Below are 18,497 nucleotides of genomic sequence, written 5' to 3'. Positions count from 1 at the left end.
TAGCTGGGATTACAGGCATGAGCCACCACATCCTGCTAATTTTTGTATTTTTAGTAGAGACAGGGTTTCACCATATTGGCCAGGCTGGTCTCGAACTCCTGACCTCGGATCCACCCGCCTTGGCCTCCCAAAGTGCTGGGATTACAGGTGTGAGCCACCACGCCCGGCCCTGTCAAGTATTCTTTGAGGACCGGACACCAGGTCCTTGTGAAGCAGGTATTGTGTGTCACCTATTGGTCAAATGCCCAACAACCCCACGAGACATACTATTGTTGTTGAAGTGCTTGATTTACAGACAGGGAAACTGAGGCTAAAGAAGGTTAACGGACCTCATGTCCAAGACTGCAGAATGGGTGAGTCAGGATTTGAACCCACACCCACGTTTTCACTTTCTCTGTGCAGGAAGGGTATCTGGGCTGTGAGGGGGAGGAGGGTGCCCTTCTCATACCAGCAAATAGCTCCGGTGGCCCTGCGTGGACTCCGTGGCCATCAGGGTCTCCGCCAGCGCCTCGTACAGCTCATCCAAAGGCTCCGTGTGGACAGCCTCGTGCTGGGGGCAGACAGAGTGAGAGCTTGTTTGCTTTCGTTCTAACCTGTAAAAATGGCCAGATGATTTTCACCAAGTTTAGAGGGGAGATTTGAGATGGAATGGTGTAATACCGGCCAGTTGGGATATAAAATATTCACTTCGTTGGGCGTGGTGGTGTGTGCCGAATAGTCCCAGCTACTCTACAGGCTGACATGGGAGGACTGCTTGAGCCCAGGAGTTCGAGGACAGCCTGGGCAACAGAGACCTTGTCTCTAAAAAAAAAAAAAATTCACTTGGTAGGGAAACCTGGATGGGAGGGCCTTCAACAAGAGGTGTTGAGAGGGTAGCGTTAGGTGTAGTCTAGGGCAGGAGACAAGGATTCCATGAGAGCTGCCATAGGACCATGACAGAGAGCTCTGTGTTTGGATCAAACACAGAGAGGAGGAAAACAAAAGCTGCTTTTAAGTGAGCCCAGGCAGAACTGTGAGGGCGGCCCATGCTGCAGGCTGTGGCTGTCAGCTTCTCCATGGCTGGCCCCATCCCAGGATTCACAGGGCAGCAGCAGGGTACACTGAGTGACTACTGCCCTCTCTTGGTGGCACAGGACAGACCTGCTGGTGACCACAGATGCACCCTTTTGGGGAGGACTAGGGAGAAAGCAGGTATCGGAGAAGCAGGGGATTGTTTATTTGCTGAAAGTATGGCCCTTTCAACTCAGCAGGTCTGCTACTGCCTACTGAGGAACGGCCTCTCGACATCCTCACGTCAAACCCTGCATGTTCGGGCCCATCTTTAAAATCCATCCTAGGCCAGGTGCGGTGGCTCATGCCTGTAATCCCAGCACTTTGGGAGGCCGAGGCAGGCGGATCGCCTGAGGTCAGGAGTTCGAGACCAGCCTGGCCAACATGGTGAAACTCTGTCTCTACTAAAAATACAAAAATTAGCCAGGCATGTGGCGTGTGCCTGTAGTCCCAGCTTCTTAGAAGGGTAGGCACGAGAGTTGCTTGAACCCAGGAGGCAGAGGTTTCAGGGAGCCGACACTGTGCCACGGTAATCCAGCCTGGGCAACACAGTGAAACTCTGTCTCAAAAAAAAAACAAATAAGTGAAAAATAAAATGCATCCTGTATCAGTCAGGAAAGAGCTCGTTCCAGCAGGATCAGTGCGGAGAATTCACCAGGGGAACTAGTTCCAAAGGTATGGCAAGAGCTAAACCTTCCAACAGGGGCCCGTGGGGCAACCCACAGACGGACAAGAGCAGGAAACCCCAACCCCTTCGGCGAGCAGGACAGAGGGTGTGGGTGAGGGTTCCAGTGCTGTGGGCTGGGCCAGCCTGGTAGCAATGAGAATCCGTATGCTAGGAGATGGGGCCCCAGAGAAGCAGCTGCTGCGGAAACCCCAGGAGGCAGAGTGAGGGAGAGATGCTGGCTTCCCCTTCTTCCCGCCCTGCACTGTCTCCTGTGGGTCACACGCAGCTGCAGCCAGTTGCCCGGGGAAGGCCCTGCCATGCTGGGGTTTGCAAAGCAGGCCCAGGGCCTGGCAAGGACGGGGGCTCCAGCACGCAGGTGGCTATGCTGTCTGGCTACTGGGCGGACACTGCCCATAACTGACCTTTTTGATGAGTTCTGAGAGAAAGCACCGGGCATACTTGACTGACGGTGGGTGCTTCACACACACAGGATGCTTCACAGTCTACGGCAAAGGACAGAACGTTGGTTGCTGGGGAGAGCCCGTCTTAAGTCTCCTATGAGCTTCAAGCCAACACAGCAGAGGGCAAACTCCAGGCTACCCGATCCCTCAGCAAAGATGTAGAGGGACACAGCGTTCTGGCCCCACGCATCTGAAGTTTGTCTTAAGATATAAGCTGTTTCCTAAAAATGCTTCCACTGCAGTGGCACAGGCTATGGCAGCATTTCTAATGCCCATTCTGAGCAGGAACACAGGGCATGTGGGCCCAAACCACCTCCCTCCCAGGGGAGCCAGTGTGAACCAGGGTTTGCAGTAAGGACAGTCGCCAACTGTCCGACTCTATGGAAGAGGCGGGAAGGCCCACTCGGCAACTGCTCTCTTGGAGTGTGTGTCCCTGGGGACAGGATGGAGGGGAAGGGACGTTCAGGGTGACACTCCAGCTAAAGCCGAGAGAAGCCAAGTGCAGGACGAGCAAGTTCCAGGCAGTGGGAACAGCCGGTGCAAGCTCTGAGGTGGCCACGGCCTGGCACTTGGAAAGGAGGGCAGAGGGACTGGTGCAGCAGGAGTGGGGGCGGTGGGAAAAGAGGAGCCTGGAAGGAGAGGGAGGAGACGGTCCGCAGCGCCTGCTGGCTGGGAGGGATGCACATTCTGCCCAAGGGCAGCAAAGTACCCCACGCAATACACAGGCTCTTCAGGCTGGTGCTGGTTTCTCATTTTTTCTGACAGAGTCTTGCTCTGTTGCCCAGGCTGGAGTGCAGTGGCCCGATCTTGGCTCACCGCAGCCTCCGCCTCCCGGGTTCAAGCGATTCTCCTGCCTCAGCCTCCCAAGTAGCTGGGACTATAGGCGTGCACCACCACGCCCAGCTAATTTTTTTATTTTTAGTAGAGATGGGTTTTTGCCATGTTGGCTAGGCTGGTCTTGAACTCCTGACCTTAGGTGATCCATCCACTTCAGCTTCCCAAATTCCTGGGATTACAGGTGTGAGCCAGTGCACCCAGCCTTCTGCTGGGTTTTAAAGCAGCTTTCCCTACATTTCATGCTTCACCACCTATGAGAGTGAGGCTCAGGGTGCACCTCAGAGCAGCGTGCGATATAACTTCAGGATCTCCACGCTCGAAGCCCTGACCTACTGTATTGCCCCGAAAGTTTTCCCTGCTGTGGCTGTATCTTTTCCACGTGGATAATCTTGGTTCGCTTCTAGCACAGGAATTCTTAACCGGGGCTCCTAGGATGGGCTGGGTGGGTGGGGGTGGGGATGTCTGCCTCCCCTGAGTTGGTATGGAAAATGTATTCTTCTGGTGCACTTCTTTCTGGGAGGGAGTCTCTTGCTTTGTCTTTTCAGAAGGGCTCATGGCCTTTGTCTCTTCAGAAGGTGAAGACCCAGAATGCAGGGTGATCTGCACTTGGCCCTCAAGGCCAAGGTCAGGCTGTGGCTGGGCCGGGTGGTGATCCTGCCTCTCACCTGCATGCAGGTGCTCTTGAGTCCAAACTGCACCCTGGGCAAAGCAAGGGCCCATTTAGGTCTAGAAGAGACAGGAGTGGGCAGGACAGGTCTCATGAATGCAAAAAAGAAAGTCTCTGAGCATCTACCAAATGCTAGAAGCTGTTCTGCACCTGTCATCTCTGTTTTTGCTGTGGCTGGTTTAAAAAACATTCCCTAGATTCCCCCCTCTCATGCAGATTTTTGTATATTCTGATGTCTTTGTGTAAGTCTTAGATAGAAAACGAAAGCGCTGGAGCTGTCGGAGGTGCTGACACCCACCTGCAGTGCTGACTCCGTGGTTCTGTTCTTTGAACAGGGGTGTTTTTAAAGGGTACAAGCACACCTGTGGTGTGGAAGACCTCAGGTCTTCCGGACAGATTCAGGAGGCAGGGTCGTGAGTCCCAGGGACTCTGGGATTCTTACCTTCTGCAAAATATCCCGCAGCAGCTCAGAATCTGATGAGTCTTTTAACTTTGCTTCTAAGCTCTGTGTGGAGGGAGAGAGAGAAATCTCAAGGGCTCATTCACAGGAACATTAAACATGCAATAGAATGTGGGGGCAAAGCGCTATGTGATCCGTCCCTGGGGACGTGGAGCCAGTTGGAAGTGGAAGCCACAGCGGCTGAAAGCCTGACCTTCAGATGTCACAGGGTGCACCTGAATGAGTCACAGGAAGAAGGCAAGAAGACTGACTCTTGGCCACATTAGTCCTGGCTACTTAGCGGCCACCTGGGTCATGGGCCAGCTCCCTGGTTGCACTGGTCAGCCAGGAATTACCAGGGCAGCCATGGCACCAAGGTCTGATGGGCTTGCCATCTGAGTTTCAGTGGAAATGCAGAATGTGCCCATACCAGCGTGGGGTACGTTGTCCTCTTACAGGGGCCTCAAGCCCAGCAGTAAGCTTTGGCTCCCGAGTTAGGCAGACTGTCTCGGCTGGTATGTGACACAGGGCAAGGCACTTCATTGCTTCAGAGTTCCTTCCATGCCGTAAAAGGCCCTACAAGCCCTGGTTCGAATCGCTCTCTCTGGCCTGTTCTCCGTCACCCCTGGCCCACCCTGCTCACTCCACTCCAGCCACACTGGCTGCCTTGCTCTTGTTCCTCAACCACAGCTGGCTTGTTTCCACCACAGGGCCTTTGCATATCCTGTTCCCCAAGCCCTTCCCATGGCTGGCTGCTTCACCACTCCGGTCCCAGTTCAAATGCCACCTCTTTGGGGAAGGCTTCCCTGATTCCCCGACTTTGGTGACTCTTCTCCCCAGTTGCTCCATTCACCATTTCCCTGTTTTCTTGGCTTTAAAGCCACTCTCATCTGGTCTTTTCTTGTTTATTCATTTATTTGTTTATTCTCTGGCTCTCCCATGCAAGCAGAGCCTCATCTGTCATGGGCACTGCTGATCCATAGTGCCTGGCTCACGGAAGGCATTTATTAAACATTTTGAGACTGAATAAAAACACCAGCTAACACCGACATGCATTCACCATGAACCAGGCACTGATCCACAGGCTTTTGTACTCAACCTTGACAACAACCCTAAGAGGTAGGTATCATTATATCCCCCATTTTATTAATAAGAAAACAATAGCACAGAGAGATGCGGTCACTTGCCCAAGGTCACACAGGGCCAGGGGTTGGGCCAGGATTCGAAGCAGGCAGGCTGTCTCCTGGGTCTGAACTCTCAACTACTGCACCCTAATCAAACAATCCCTCTGGTCAAATGTGAGTGATAATAATAGTACCCACCTCGTGGGTGTTGAGGGTGAGTCCAAGTTAGCATTCAGCGTGGGCATGTGAACAATTATAGTCAATATTGAATGGAAACCTATGATGCTTTTATGAAGGTTTCTATTTTGGGTTAAAAATGCACAAATTTCTCCTAACCAGAAGTGATCTCTGAGTGCTAAATATTTTATGTCAACGGAATAACGCAAATGATTAAGCAACACCCCATAAAATGGGGCAGACCCAGGGAGGAATATATATCCAAACTGACTCATCCCAGTGAGCTCACCGCACATGAATTACCAATGGGGCCGGGTGCATTAAGCCCCTCTGCTGGCGTAAGGGAGGCTGCTGCCTGCCATGCGCCTGTGCTGAGAATGGCAGGTCCCCAGGGAGACGAGAGGCCACCCCCGTCTCTGTCTCTTCCATCACAGGCGTGAGAGCCTCAGCGCAGGAGCCGATTCTGTGCAGGGCTCGACATACAGATGAGAACACTGAGGCACGAGGGACAGTCTGTGACCTGGTCACCGCGGTCCTGAGGGCGCTGACTTTTTAGAATGGGCAAGGGCAGCTGTGTCTCAGTGACCAGAACGATTACTGCCTTTAATAAGTCGTGAAAATGATCGTGAACTCTACCCCACACCGAGCGCGCGTCTGCCCCCCAAGACGGTGGAGACACCCCCAGCTTCCACCGCCAGCCCGCGGGGCAGGAGGGGTGCGACCGATTCTGGCCAGGCCCTAGGGACGGGGACCGGGTCGCGCGGCCCTGACCGGCGGGAGCCCAGGCACTCACGTGGCGGGAGCGCCCGAGGCTTCAGCACGGAGACCCATCCCGTCTGCCCCTGGACTCCCGCGAGCCCCCCCGGGCCTCTCCGCTCGCCCCGCCGCCCACCTGCCAGGGGAAGGAACGCAGAGCGCGCGCCGCCAGGAAGCGGCGCTCGAAACTCTGCAGCAAGAGTTCAGTCCGCGCCTTCTCCTCGGGCGCCATGACGTGGGCGGGGCCGCAGCGAAGCCGGGAGACCCGGCGGAGGCCGCGCCTGGACTGAAGAGAGGGCGGGCCCGGGGCAGTGCGCGGGGGCAGAGAGGGGGCGGGGCCCGGGGTAGGGTCAGGAGGGGCGTCGTGAGGGCGGACCCTAGGGCGGGGCGAGGATGAGCGTTATGAGGGTGGGGCCCGGAGTGGGGCCAGGATGAGCGTCATGAGGGCCAGGCCTGGGGTAGGGCCAGGATAAGCGTCGTTGGGGCAGGTCCTGGGGAGAGTCCAGGTTGGCGGGTCCTGGGGCGGGGCCGGGGTAGGGCTATGCTGGAAGCGGGGCTTCGGAAGCGTCCAGGTTGGTGGCGTCCTGGAGGCGGGGGCCTTGCGTGGGGGCAGGATAAGCGTCCTGGAGGCGGGCATTAGGGCGGGGCTAAACGATGATTGGGTTCAGGAGGCGGGACTCGGAGCACAGCCCAGGAGACAGGTCTTAGGGCGGGGCTAAGGCCGGACCCAGAGAAGGGCTCAGGAGGCGGGGCCGGGGCGGGGTGTTGACTGTGTCGTAGCGCAGGGCCAGGCGCTGCTCGGGCCGTGGGAGGCGGAGCTTAGGACGGGCCGAGGTGGGGAGGGGCCCAGGGTCTGGGAGGCGGGGCCGAGTCCGGGCTGCGGGCTGCGCTCGGGAGGCGGGCCCTGGGGCGTGGCCAGGCGCTGCTCGGGCCGTGGGAGGCGGAGCTTAGGGAGGGGCCGGGGTCGGGAGCGACCCCGGGACTGGGAGGCGGGTCGGGGCGGGGCTCAGGGGCCGAGACGGAGCTGGGGTTGGAGCAGGGGCGAGACGGAGCGAGGGGTCCAGGGTGTGGGAAACGGGGAGGAGTTTGAAGAGGGGGTCGGAGTGTGGCTCAAGTTCGGGAGGCGTTACCTGCGGAGGGTTTGAGGCAGGCCCAGGAGCGAGGCCACGGTCGGCCGAGGCGGGGCCAGGGGCGGGTCCTAGGAGCCGGAGCTTCGGGAGGGGCCGAGTCCGGCTTTGGGACCCGGGAGGCGGGGCCGGTTAGGGCGAGGGTCCCTGGGATCGTCGGTTGAGGCCTTGGGCCAACATAGGCACTCTGGCAGTTCCTGCGCCTTCAGGAAGGTCTTTTTGGCAGGGGCCTTGCGGATGCGAGCTTCGGTCCAGGAGGCCTTATCCTAGCCTCTTCTCCCTCAGCGCCACCCCTCTGGGGCCCGGCAGGAGGGAGCTTTCCCTCTGTCCCCCAGCCTTTGGACTGTCACCAAACAAGCCATTCGTTCACCAAATACTTATTAAGCGCCTACCATGTGCCTGGCAAGGGAGATGTAACAGTGAGAAAAACTAGGTGTGGTCCAGGCCCTCCAGGGGCTCAGGGGCTCCTGGAAGAAGTGGACATTGAAGTACTTAATCACACAAATAAGCATAAAAGTACAATAGCGATATCTGCCACGAAGGCGAGCAGATAGAGCTAGCGGGGCTTCCAGGAATTTTGATCTTGCAGGGACAGGAAGGAGGAGTTATCTCCTGCGGGGTGGAATTGGGGGTGGTGGTACAGACGTGGGGACAGAGTGGAAAACAAAAATATAATTATTTTAGTTCAAAGTTATTGTGTCTTGAGTTGAAAGGCAGGGCAGTTAGCAACACAGTTCAGATTTCAGTACTGCCCCTGAAATCTGAACTGTGTTCAAAGTCTAAAACGTTTACCTTAGCAAATCCCTCATAAAACTCCATTTGGAAGATTCCCGAGAGCTAATTTGTCAAGTATACTTGCAGAAGGTAGATGAGGAGACAGATTAAATCTTATTACCTCTTTCAGATGAGAGGCACTTGAGCCCTGCTCAGCTATGAGAATAAGAGAGGGGAATTAATTCTAATTGAATACACTTGTTCTCTCATAGCTGTTGTTCCCCCCCAGAACCAAATGAACGCAAGATCTGACAAAAAAAAAAAAGGTTCATGTTTTATTCCCGCAGACTTTCATTTAAATCAAGAGGGTGGGACGTGGTTATTGCTGTGTTTTTAGACAGAATCAACGGTTTCTGGGTCTGAGATGTTGCATACACCCTCTCAGTCCCTGTATCCTGAGATGGAGTCACCTGAGAATCCACAGCAAGTCCTAACCAGGGATGGGTCTGGGTGGTTAAGGAAGGTTGGCTTCAGAACTGGGCCAGGGGCACTGCTTTGCTTTTGCTGTTTTGATCAGCTCTCTGCCTGCAGGAGACAAGGAAAACCAATGGGAACAGGTTAGTTATACTCATAAATCCTGGGATTATTTTATTAACTCACATAATAGCTATTAATTGCCTTTCCTCCAAGGAGCAAAAGGGCATATACGGTCAATGCTATAATAAGTAACACTGTATTATGTTATACTAAAATATTAATAAATCTAGGTTGGTTCAGTCTTTCCTGATTCCATAGATTGGAAGCGGATTGAGGAAGGACGCTAGCGGACCACAGAGCTGAGTCATGCACACAGAAGAAATCTTTTTTCTTTCTTTCTTTTTTTTTTTTTTTTTTGAGACAGTTTCACTCTCTTGTTGCCCAGGCTGGAGGGCAATGGCGCGATCTCGGCTCACTGCAACCTCCACCTCCCGGGTTCAAGTGATTCTTCTGCCTCAGCCTCCCGAGTAGCTGGGATTACAGGCGTGAGCCAACATGCCGGGCCACTTTTGTATTTTTAGTAGAGACAGGGTTTTAACACGTTGGCCAGGCTGGTCTCAAATTCCTGACCTCAGGTGATCCGCCCGCCTCTGCCTCCCAAAGTGCTGGGATTACAGGCGTGAGCCACCGCACCCGGCCAGAAGAAATCCTTATCTTGGTGTGCGGGCTCTGGTGAGGGACAAATATCATCTATCTTGGATCTGAATCTGGAAGGATCAAGGCACTGAAGGGATTTTTTTGTTTCAGACAGTCTCCCTCTGTTGCCAGGCTGGAGTGCAGTGGCACGATCTCGGCTCACTGCAACCTCTGCCTCCCGGGCTCAAGCGATTCTCCTGCCTCAGCCTCCCCAGTAGCTGGGACTACAGGCATGCGTCACCACGCCCAGCTAATTTTTGTATTTTTAGTACAGACAGGGTTTCACCGTGTTGGCCAGGATTGTCTCAATCTCTTGACCTCATGATCCATCTGCCTTGGCCTCCCAAAGGGCTGGGATTACAGGCGTGAGCCACCATGCCCGGCCTCACTGAAGGGATTTTTTTCATGTCACGTGGCTCTCACAGGTGCGGTGTGTTCGGGTGCAAGTGAAGATTGGGACTGATGCTTAAAAACAAATGTAAAATTCCAGGTGGTGTTGCTATGGGGAGCCGCATTAGGACAGTTTGAGTGGTTTCAGTTGCAAGAGTGTGTGTGCGTGTGTGTGTGTGTGTGTGTACGTGCAAGAACTACAGTCAAGATTCAACTTCTGGCTTTGAGGGTCTCTTTAATAACAGTAATAACAACCTAAGGCAGTTTAACTGTGGAATGGTTGCCTTTTAGAAATTAAGCTATGGGCATGGAAGTTCAATCAGTACACTGAAGTTTCTCCTTTACCTCTCCTATGGTTAATGGTTTCTGCAGAAAAGGACCAATTGATTTCTTTCTAAAACATTGCTTCAGGGTGTAGAGACCTTTATAGGTCATGTTTCAACTTACAGAAAATTTGTGTAGTTCAAATATAAATTACGTTCAATGTGGACTTTATAATAGAATTTAAGGTTAAGTAAAGTTTCCTTTTTCCTTAGGCTGTTTGCAGTGCCCAGCAGGCCCCATGATATCGAGATGGAAGTTATGTTAAAGGAGGAGATCGGTCAGGGATGGGCAGAATAAGGAATATGGGCAGCTCAGGCTAATGATACAATGATTGGGAGGAGGAAAGAGGGCCAGGCACAGGATAACGCCTGTAATCCCAGTGCTTTGGGAGGCCAAGGCAAGAGGATTGCTTGAGGTCAGGAGACCAGTCTGGTCAACAGAGTGAGACCTCATCTGTACAAAAAAAAAAAAAAAAAAAAAAAAATTAGTTGGGCATGGTGGTGTGCGCCTGTAGTCTCAGCCCCTTGGAAGGCTGAGGTGAGGGGATCCCTTGAGCCGGGGAGTTTGAGGCTACAGTGAGCTATAATCACATAACTGTACTACAGCCTGGGTGATAGGGTGAGGCCCTGACTCAAAAAAAATTGAGTCAGGGAAAAAATTGGAAATCTTAATGCTCGGTACCCAGGAATGTGACCTTATTTGGAAATAGGGTATTTGTAGATGTAATCAAGTATCGATGAGTCATACTGGATTGGGGGCTGCTGGTGAGGGGGCAGATGCAATGACTGGTGTCCTTATAAAAGAAGAGAATGAGGGCCACGCATGGTGGCTCATGCCTGTAATCTCAGCACACTTTGGGAGGGTGAGGTGGGAGGATCACTTGAGGTCAGGAGTTCGAGACCAGCCTGGCCAACATGGTCAAACTCCATCTCTACTAAAAATACAAAATTAGCAGTGCGCGGTGGCGGGCGCCTGTAATCCGAGCTACTCAGGAGGCTGAGGCAGGAGAATCACTTGAACCTAGGAGGCAGAGGTTGCAGTGAGCCAAGATTGTGCCACTGCACTTCAGCCTGGGTAACAGAGGGAAACTCCATCTCAAAAAAATAAAAGAGGAGAATGTCAGGTGAAGACAGAGACACAGGGAGAAGGCAGCCATGTGATGAGGGAGGAGAGACTGGAGCGATGCATCTACAAGGAACACCAAGCATTGCCGGCGGCCACCAGAAGCCAGAAGAGGCAGGAAGGATTCTCTCTTACATGTTTCAGAGGAAGTGAAGCCCGGCCGAAACCTTGATTTTGGACTTCTAGCATCCAGGCCTGCGAGACAATACATTTCTGTTGTTTTCAGCCACATGTGGGGCCCTCCTTGCTGTTGTGGTTGTTTTTTTTTGGAGACGGAGTTTCACTCTTGTGCCCCAGGCCGGAGTGCAATGGCACCAGGTGGGCTCTCTGCAACCTCCTCCTCCCAGGTTCAAGCAATTCTCCTGCCTCAGCCTCCTGAGTAGCTGGGATTACAGGCATGCGCCACCTTGTCCAGCTAATTTTTGTATTTTTAGTAGAGATGGGGTTTCACCATGTTGGCTGGGCTGGTCTCAAAATCCTGACCTCAAGTGGTCCACCCGCCTCAGCCTCCCAAAGTGCTGCGATTACAGGCATGAGCCACCACACCCGGCCTTGTGGTTATTTTTTTAGACAAGACCCCGCTGTGTCATCCAGGCTGGAGTGCAGTGGTACAATCTCAGCTCCTGCAGCCTCGACCTCCCTGGGCTCAGGTAATTTTCCCATCTCAGCCTCCAAGTAGCTGGGACTACACGTTTGGCTAATTTTTGTATTTTCTGTAGAGATGGGGTCTTGCTATGTTGCCCAGGCTGGTCTCAAACTCCTTAGGCTCATGCCATCTGCCTGCCTTGGCCTCCCAAAGTGCTAGGATTATAGGTATGAGCCACTATCCCTGGCCACCATTGTTAAAAAATAAAGAATTTCAAGATGGTGATGGCAGATTATTAAACCACACTGGGGACTCTTCTGTGTCCCCGTGGGACTGTCCAGGTTGCAAGCCCATGAAGACGGCCCTGGCTGCTGGGTTCTTGGAGTGCTGGACCGCCCGTGGCATGTGGCAAGGAGTTGTCATGGGTTATCACGACATATGATGATCAACTACAGGAGACCCAAAGACCACTCAGTCCTTTTTCGACGAATGGCTGTATATGTCATACTAGCAACAAACAGAACCGCCAGAACTCCTGTGACGATGCTGAGTCCGATCACTGCGCCTTGCAGAGCAGATGCCCCCTGTACCTCCGCTCCTGTTAAGAAACCAGAGGGTTTTTAATTGCCTGATTATTAAGAGGCTGTTCTGGCTGCTCCTGGTTCCCTGGGAAGTTTCCCATCTAGCCGCTAGTGAGTATTAATTATGGAAATGAAATGTACATTTATCCCAAGAAAATGCTCACTCTAGAGAAATCTCATAGGGAAGTCGTTGAAAGCCGATTTACTAAATGACCTCTTCGCCAAATGACCCATTTGCCTAATGACCGCTTTGCCAAATGGTCAATTTGCTGAAAGCCAATTCGCTGAAAATCTGTGGGATGTCCTGCTTATCAGTAACTGACAGTCAGACGCAGCTTATCACAGGCTCCCAGTGGGATGTGGGACAGGGGAGGGGCTACAAAATAGTTGTAGCAAAACTCCAAAACTTAAAAAGAAGAAAAATCCTCCATAATTTGGTGAATTGGTCATTCATTTAATTAGTTTTCTACAAAAGGGACTGCCTCATATATGTTCACAAGGAGATCATGGACAGTGGCTTACAAGAAGAGAAAGGATGTATATCACCCCTGCCCTCCCCTCTTTTCCTTTTTTTAAGAGGCAGGGATTGGAGTGCCATAGCACAATCCTAGCTCACTGCAGCCTGAAACTCTTGGGTTCCAGCGATCCTCCCGCCTCAGCCTCCCCAGTAGCAGGGACTACAGGCTTGTGACACTATACCCAGCTAATTTTTTGTAGAGACAGGGTCTCACTATGTTGCTCAGGCTGGTCTCAAGCTCCTGGCCCCAAGTAATCCTCCTACCTCGTCCTCCTAAAGTCCTGGGATTACAACTATGAGCCGCTGTGCCCAGCCCATTACTCCTTTTTCCATGTAATTGCTTTAAGCGCTCGTTAGATCACTGGACAGTATCAAAGTCTCTCCTGGCAAAAGGAAAGATAGCCAATGTTTGTAAACAACCCACAAAAGAAGGCAACAGCAAATTCTGAGATGATTTTATTCTTCCTTTGTATCACCCAGATTGAAGGAGTTTGAAGTCTTGAGAATTTGCAGTCTCGTTTCGGACTCTCCCCTCTCCTTTTTTCAGCATCGAGTGAACAGCAGGGTGTTGCTCCTCCCCTATGAACAGCTGTCAGTGCTATTGAAGAGGGCTGATTTCCGTATCTGGAAGGGGCATCTTGGGGGCAGACTGTACACAGTGATTTCCTGAGGACCGGAAGGATTACAGCCTGACTTTCTCTATAGAGCGCCTTCCCTTTGCCTAAAAGGCACTATGTAAAATGTTACCAGCAGGTCGAGGGATTCCCTACCTCCCGTGCTATCTGTTTGGAGCTGTTGGCATCTTGTTCCTGGGGCTCCAAAGCTGCTGGGAAACAGGATTGTTCTGCTTGAATTCCCTCCTCCCCACCATGAGACCCCTTTTTGATTCTTTTCTATCTCAGGACAGAGCAGACTGTGCTGACGGTTTTCTGGCAGCTGCTTTTGTATCTCAGCTGGCTGCTGGTCATAAGAGTTCACGAGCATTTCCTGGGTGACTGCCAGGGAGCTGTTGTGGGTTTGGGGGTGACTCCTAGGAGCTTACACATGAATGGGTAGATGTGGATGCCGTTAAAAGGCTCTGCCAGGCGATTCCTCTTGAAATTTGGCCCGAAAGCTCTGAATATGGTCTTCATATCCATGAGGACATTATCAAAGCCATGGCTGCCTTTGTTGAAACACATTATAATTCTCTGAAAAATAATAACAATAAAAAAGCCATTTTAGATTCCAATCCGCTGAAAGAAAACTGTCCCTTAGTTAATCTCATGCTTGTTGGATCCATGAAGTCTTTGAAAATTTAAACTACAAGGACAGTGCTGTCTGTGGTGGTGGAGAGAATACGAAGGATTTACAGGTCTTTAAGAAAGAGAATGTAGAAAGCGTGCCCATTGGAAACAGCAAGATGATGATAATTGTACTGACAGTAATAATAAGATCAAATATATAGAGCTTACTATGTATCATGAATTGTTCTGAATGCTTCATAAATATATGTTACCTCCTTTACCCTCATGGCAGCCCAGTAAAGGCGCCATTCCCCATTTTACAGCTGGGGAAACTGAGTTACAGAGCTTTTCTGCACTGAGTCATCAGGAGCAAATGCTAGATCAGGTAACTGAACCCAAGCCATCTGGTTCCAGAGCCAAATAGATGTATTTTTTATGGTATAAAAACATATACATACATTTTTAGGGGAAGGGTGGCGGTAGAATGGGATGAGGATTCTGGGTAATTGCTTGGTAAATGCCAAATACCTTTCTTGTCTGTCCCTCTTTTCAAATGATAAAGTAATGTCCATTGCAACACTTTTTTTTTTTTTTTTTTTTTGAGACAAGGTCTAGCTGGAGTACAGTGATGTAATCATAGCCCACTGCAGCCTCAAATTCCTGGGATCAAGCAATCTACCCACATCAGCTTCCCAAGTAGTTGGGACTACAGGCCCACACTACTATGCCCAGCTAATTATTTTAATTTTTGTAGAGATGGCAGGTGGCGGTGGAGGGGGGGGTCTCGCTATGTTGCCCAGGCTGGTCTCGAACTCTTGACCGGAAGTGAACCTCCTGCCTCAGCCCCACAAAGCTCTGGAATTATAGGCGTGAGCCACTGTGGCTGGCTACAATACTATTTATTTATATTTTAGACCAACAGATATTCTAGCATATAAGAAATGTGATGCTCTCTGTACATTGAGGAGTTGGTCTAATATTGGTCCTGGTGGATACAGAAATTGCCTGTCTGCTCCGCTCTGGTTGAAGAAAGCAGTCCGACTGTCTCTGAGGCTGTGGAGCAGTCCATCAGGAATGAAAGCCCTGGGCCAGGCACGGTGGCTCACTCCTGTAATACCAGCACTTTGGGAGGCGGAGGCAGGTGGATCACTTGAAGTCGGGAGTTCAACACCAGCATGGCCAACATGGTGAAACCCTGTCTCTACAAAAGATAGAAAAATTAGCTGGGCCTGGTGACGCATGCCTGTAATCCCAGCTCCTCAGGAGGCTGAGGCAGGAGAATCATTTGAACCTGGGAGGCAGAGGTTGCAGTGGGGAGCTGAGATCACACCACTGCATTCCAGCCTGGGTGACAGAGTGAGACTCTCTCAAAAAAAAAAAAAAAAAAAAAAAGAATGGATGTCCTCATGATGGCCACAAACACGTTGGTCCCTGAAGAGAGTCAAGGAAGGCCCACTTTACTCTGCACTGCAAAGCAGGCAGGTGGACGGGAATCTGAGAAGTGGATTCAGTGAGAGGCATTGACCCACAGGATTTTCTGCCTACTGGTCGGTTCAGCAGAATATTAAACTGAGCACAGCACCCTGTTTCCTCAAACTATCTGGTTGGTCAGTGGGGAATATTCTTGTCTCGTTAAATGTCCTCATGCTTCTGTCAAGCTATCCTGTCACAACACGTCATAAACTAGGTTTACAAATAGGCCAGGTGATTGTGGAATTTCTCCTTGGGAAGGCCTTAGCTATGGGTGTGCGATTGGTGTGCAGTAATCCCAGTGTTCTGCGCCCCTTGAGGGATAAAATATACCTTAGGTGGTAAATTGTTGTATTTTAATGTGAATATTTCCACCAACATTAAACAGTAACCCTGTGAGTTTTCTCATACCTGTTACACTCTGGAGTTGCAACAAGCTAACATGAAGCAAGCTGCAAACATAATTATCGCATTTGGCTCCTATTCACAGCAAGTGTTCTTCAAGCTGTACCTGGGGCAGTCTTCCCTCACGTGAGATTTATAGCATCATTTATTTAATTATTTATTTATTTTTTGAGACGGAGTTTCCCTCTGTCACCCAGGCTGGAGTGCAATGGTGCGATCTTGGCTCACTGCAACCTCTGCCTCCCCGGCGTTCAAGTGATTCTCCTGCCTCAGCCTCCCGAGTAGCTGGGATTATAGGCACTCGCTAACACGCCTGGCTAATTTTTGTATTTTTCGTAGGGACGGGGTTTCACCATGCTGACCGGGGTGGTCTCAAACTCCTGACCTCAGGTGATCCACCCACCTCAGCCTCCCAAAGTGTTGGGATTACTGGCGTGAGCCACGGCGCCCAGCTATAGCATCATTTAAACTTTGTTTCTGCCGTGAATTTTTAGTTGGTAGTTAACAAAAAATAGACTATCTCATTTATGTCTCACAGTTAGCATTGGTTTTTGTGTTTTCTTTAGGCTTGTTTTTTAATTGTTTTTAAAATTGTGAAACAGGGTCTTGTTCTGTTGCTGAGGCCAGAGTGCAGTGACACAGTCTTGGCTCACTGCAGCCTCAACCTCCTGGGCTCAAGCAATCCTCCCACTTTAGCCTCCTGAGTAGCTGGGACTACAAATACGAGCCACCACTGCTGGCTAATTTTTAATTTTTAGTTTTTTTTTTTGAAATGAAGTTTCACTCTGTCGCCCAGCAGGTTGGAGTGCAGTGGCGTAATCTCGGCTCACTGCAACCTCCACCTCTCAGGTTCAACTGATTCTCCTGCCTCAGCCTCGGCACCCACTACCATGCCTTGTTAATTTTTAAAAAATATTTTTAGTAGCGACATGGTTTCACCATGTTGGCCAGGCTGGTCCTGAACTCCTGACCTCAAGTGATCCACCCACCTGGGCCTCCCAGAGTGCTGGGATTACAGGCATGAGCCACCACGCCAAGCCTAATTTTTGAATTTTTTGTAGAGTCCAGGTTTTGCCATGTTGTCTAGGCTGGTCTTGAACTCCCGGGCTCAAGTGATCCTCCTGCCTTGGCCTCTCAAAGTGCTGAGATTACAGGCATGGCCCTTATGCCTGGCCCTTAAAGCTGCTTTTTAATAACAGCTTTATTGAAAGATAATTTACATACCGTACAATTTACCCATTTAAAGTGTGCAATTTGGCCGGGCATGGTGGCTCACACTTGTAATCCCAGCACTTTGGGAGGCTGAGGTGGGAGGATCACTTGAACCCAAGAGTTTGAGATGAGCCCGAGCAACATGGCAAAACCCTGTCTCGACCAAAAATGCAAAAAAATTAGCTGGGCATGGTGGTGTGTGTCTGTAGTCCCAGCTACTCAGCAGGCTGAAGTGGGAGGATGGTTTGAGCCCGGGAGGTGGAGGGTGCAGTGAGTTGAGATTACACCACTGCACTCCAGCCTGGGTAACAGAGCCAGAACTTGTCTCTAAATAAATAAACAAAGTGTATAATTCAGTGGTTTTTAATATATTCAGAGTTGTGCAGCCATCACCACCATCAATTTTAGAAATTTTAATTACCCCAGAAGAAACCCTGTATCCATTAGCAGTCACCCCTTATTTTCCCCTGACTATCCCCACCCCTGGCTCCTGGCAACCATTAATCTACTTTCTGTTTCTTTGGATTTTCGTATTCTGAGCATATATATATATATATATAAATAGAATCATCTAATATTTGTCCTTTGGTGTCTGGCTTCTTTCACTTAGCATAATGGTTTCAAAGTGTATCCAGGTTGTAGCATGAATCAGCCCTTCATTCCATATTTTGGCTGATTAACGTTCCATCATGCGGGTAGACTGTACTTGTTGGTCCATTCATCTGTTGTCGATGGGCATTTGTGTTGTTGCCAGCTTTTGAGAATTATGAATAATTTTGCTACGAGCATCTGTGTGTGTCTTTGTATGAACAGGCTTGCATATTTTTTGATATGGGCAAATGAGAACCAGTGGCAGGGGGCCTTTATGGTGACTTTTTTGGTGATCTTTGTGTACTCTGTATAATGATCAGCCATGCAGGCTTGGGGGCAGCACCTAACCTTACATTTCTTCCTTTTTTTTTTTAAGATAGGGTCTCTCTCTCTCTGCCACCCAGGCCAGAGTGCAGTTGATGCAGGGCAGGGGAGCCCTGAAGTGGAGCATAGTGTGTCCAAAACTGGTGGGTTCTTGGTATCACTGACTTCAAGAATGAAGCCACAGACCCTCGCGGTGAGTGTCACAGTTCTTAAAGGTGGCGTGTCCGAAGTTTCTTCCTTCTGGTGGGTTCGTGGTCTCGCTGGCTTCAGGAGTGAAGCTGCAGACCTTCAAGGTGAGTGTTACAGCTCTTAAGGTGGCGCGTCTGGAGTTGTTTGTTCCTCTCGGTGGGTTCATAGTCTCGCTGGCTTCAGGAGTGAAGCTGCAGACCTTCGCGGTGAGTGTTACAGCTCATAAAGGCACTGTTGACCCAAAGAGTGAGCAGCAGCAAGATTTATTGCAAAGAGCAAAAGAGCAAAGCTTCCACAGTTTGGAAGGGGACCGGAGCGGGTTGCCACTGCTGGCTGTGGCAGCCTGCTTTTATTCCCTTATCTGGCCC

General features: G+C 50.9%; 1 protein-coding gene and 1 long non-coding RNA gene across 5 annotated transcripts in view; one reads left to right on the top strand and one right to left on the bottom strand.

Moving 5' to 3' along the window:
- EEF2KMT (eukaryotic elongation factor 2 lysine methyltransferase) overlaps positions 1-7,364 on the bottom strand; it is a 12,938-nt gene extending 5,574 nt beyond the window's left edge. The window contains exons 1-4 of one of the 4 annotated variants that reach the window (XM_058433946.1): positions 7,309-7,364; positions 4,125-4,187; positions 2,140-2,220; positions 449-550 (exon numbers count right to left, since the gene is read on the bottom strand). In XM_058433946.1, coding sequence (XP_058289929.1) covers positions 449-490 — 42 coding nt within the window. In that variant the 5' untranslated portion in view covers positions 491-550; positions 2,140-2,220; positions 4,125-4,187; positions 7,309-7,364. Of the gene's footprint in view, positions 1-448; positions 594-2,139; positions 2,221-4,124; positions 4,188-6,314; positions 6,476-7,308 lie in introns of those variants that run through there. The other 3 variants (XM_032144515.2, XM_032144516.2, XM_032144519.2) reach the window with 3 other exon arrangements.
- LOC116462229 (uncharacterized) overlaps positions 6,645-18,497 on the top strand; it is a 23,924-nt gene continuing 12,071 nt past the window's right edge. Inside the window, exons 1-2 of the long non-coding RNA XR_004246313.1 lie at positions 6,645-6,750; positions 17,993-18,133. This is a non-coding gene — a long non-coding RNA (uncharacterized LOC116462229). The remainder of the gene's footprint in view (positions 6,751-17,992; positions 18,134-18,497) is intronic.

The sequence above is a fragment of the Hylobates moloch genome, unplaced genomic scaffold, assembly GCF_009828535.3.
Source record: "Hylobates moloch isolate HMO894 unplaced genomic scaffold, HMol_V3 SCAFFOLD_23, whole genome shotgun sequence".
NCBI classification, from domain to species: Eukaryota; Metazoa; Chordata; class Mammalia; order Primates; family Hylobatidae; genus Hylobates; species Hylobates moloch.
This window is presented reverse-complemented; position numbering and strand designations above follow the sequence as displayed.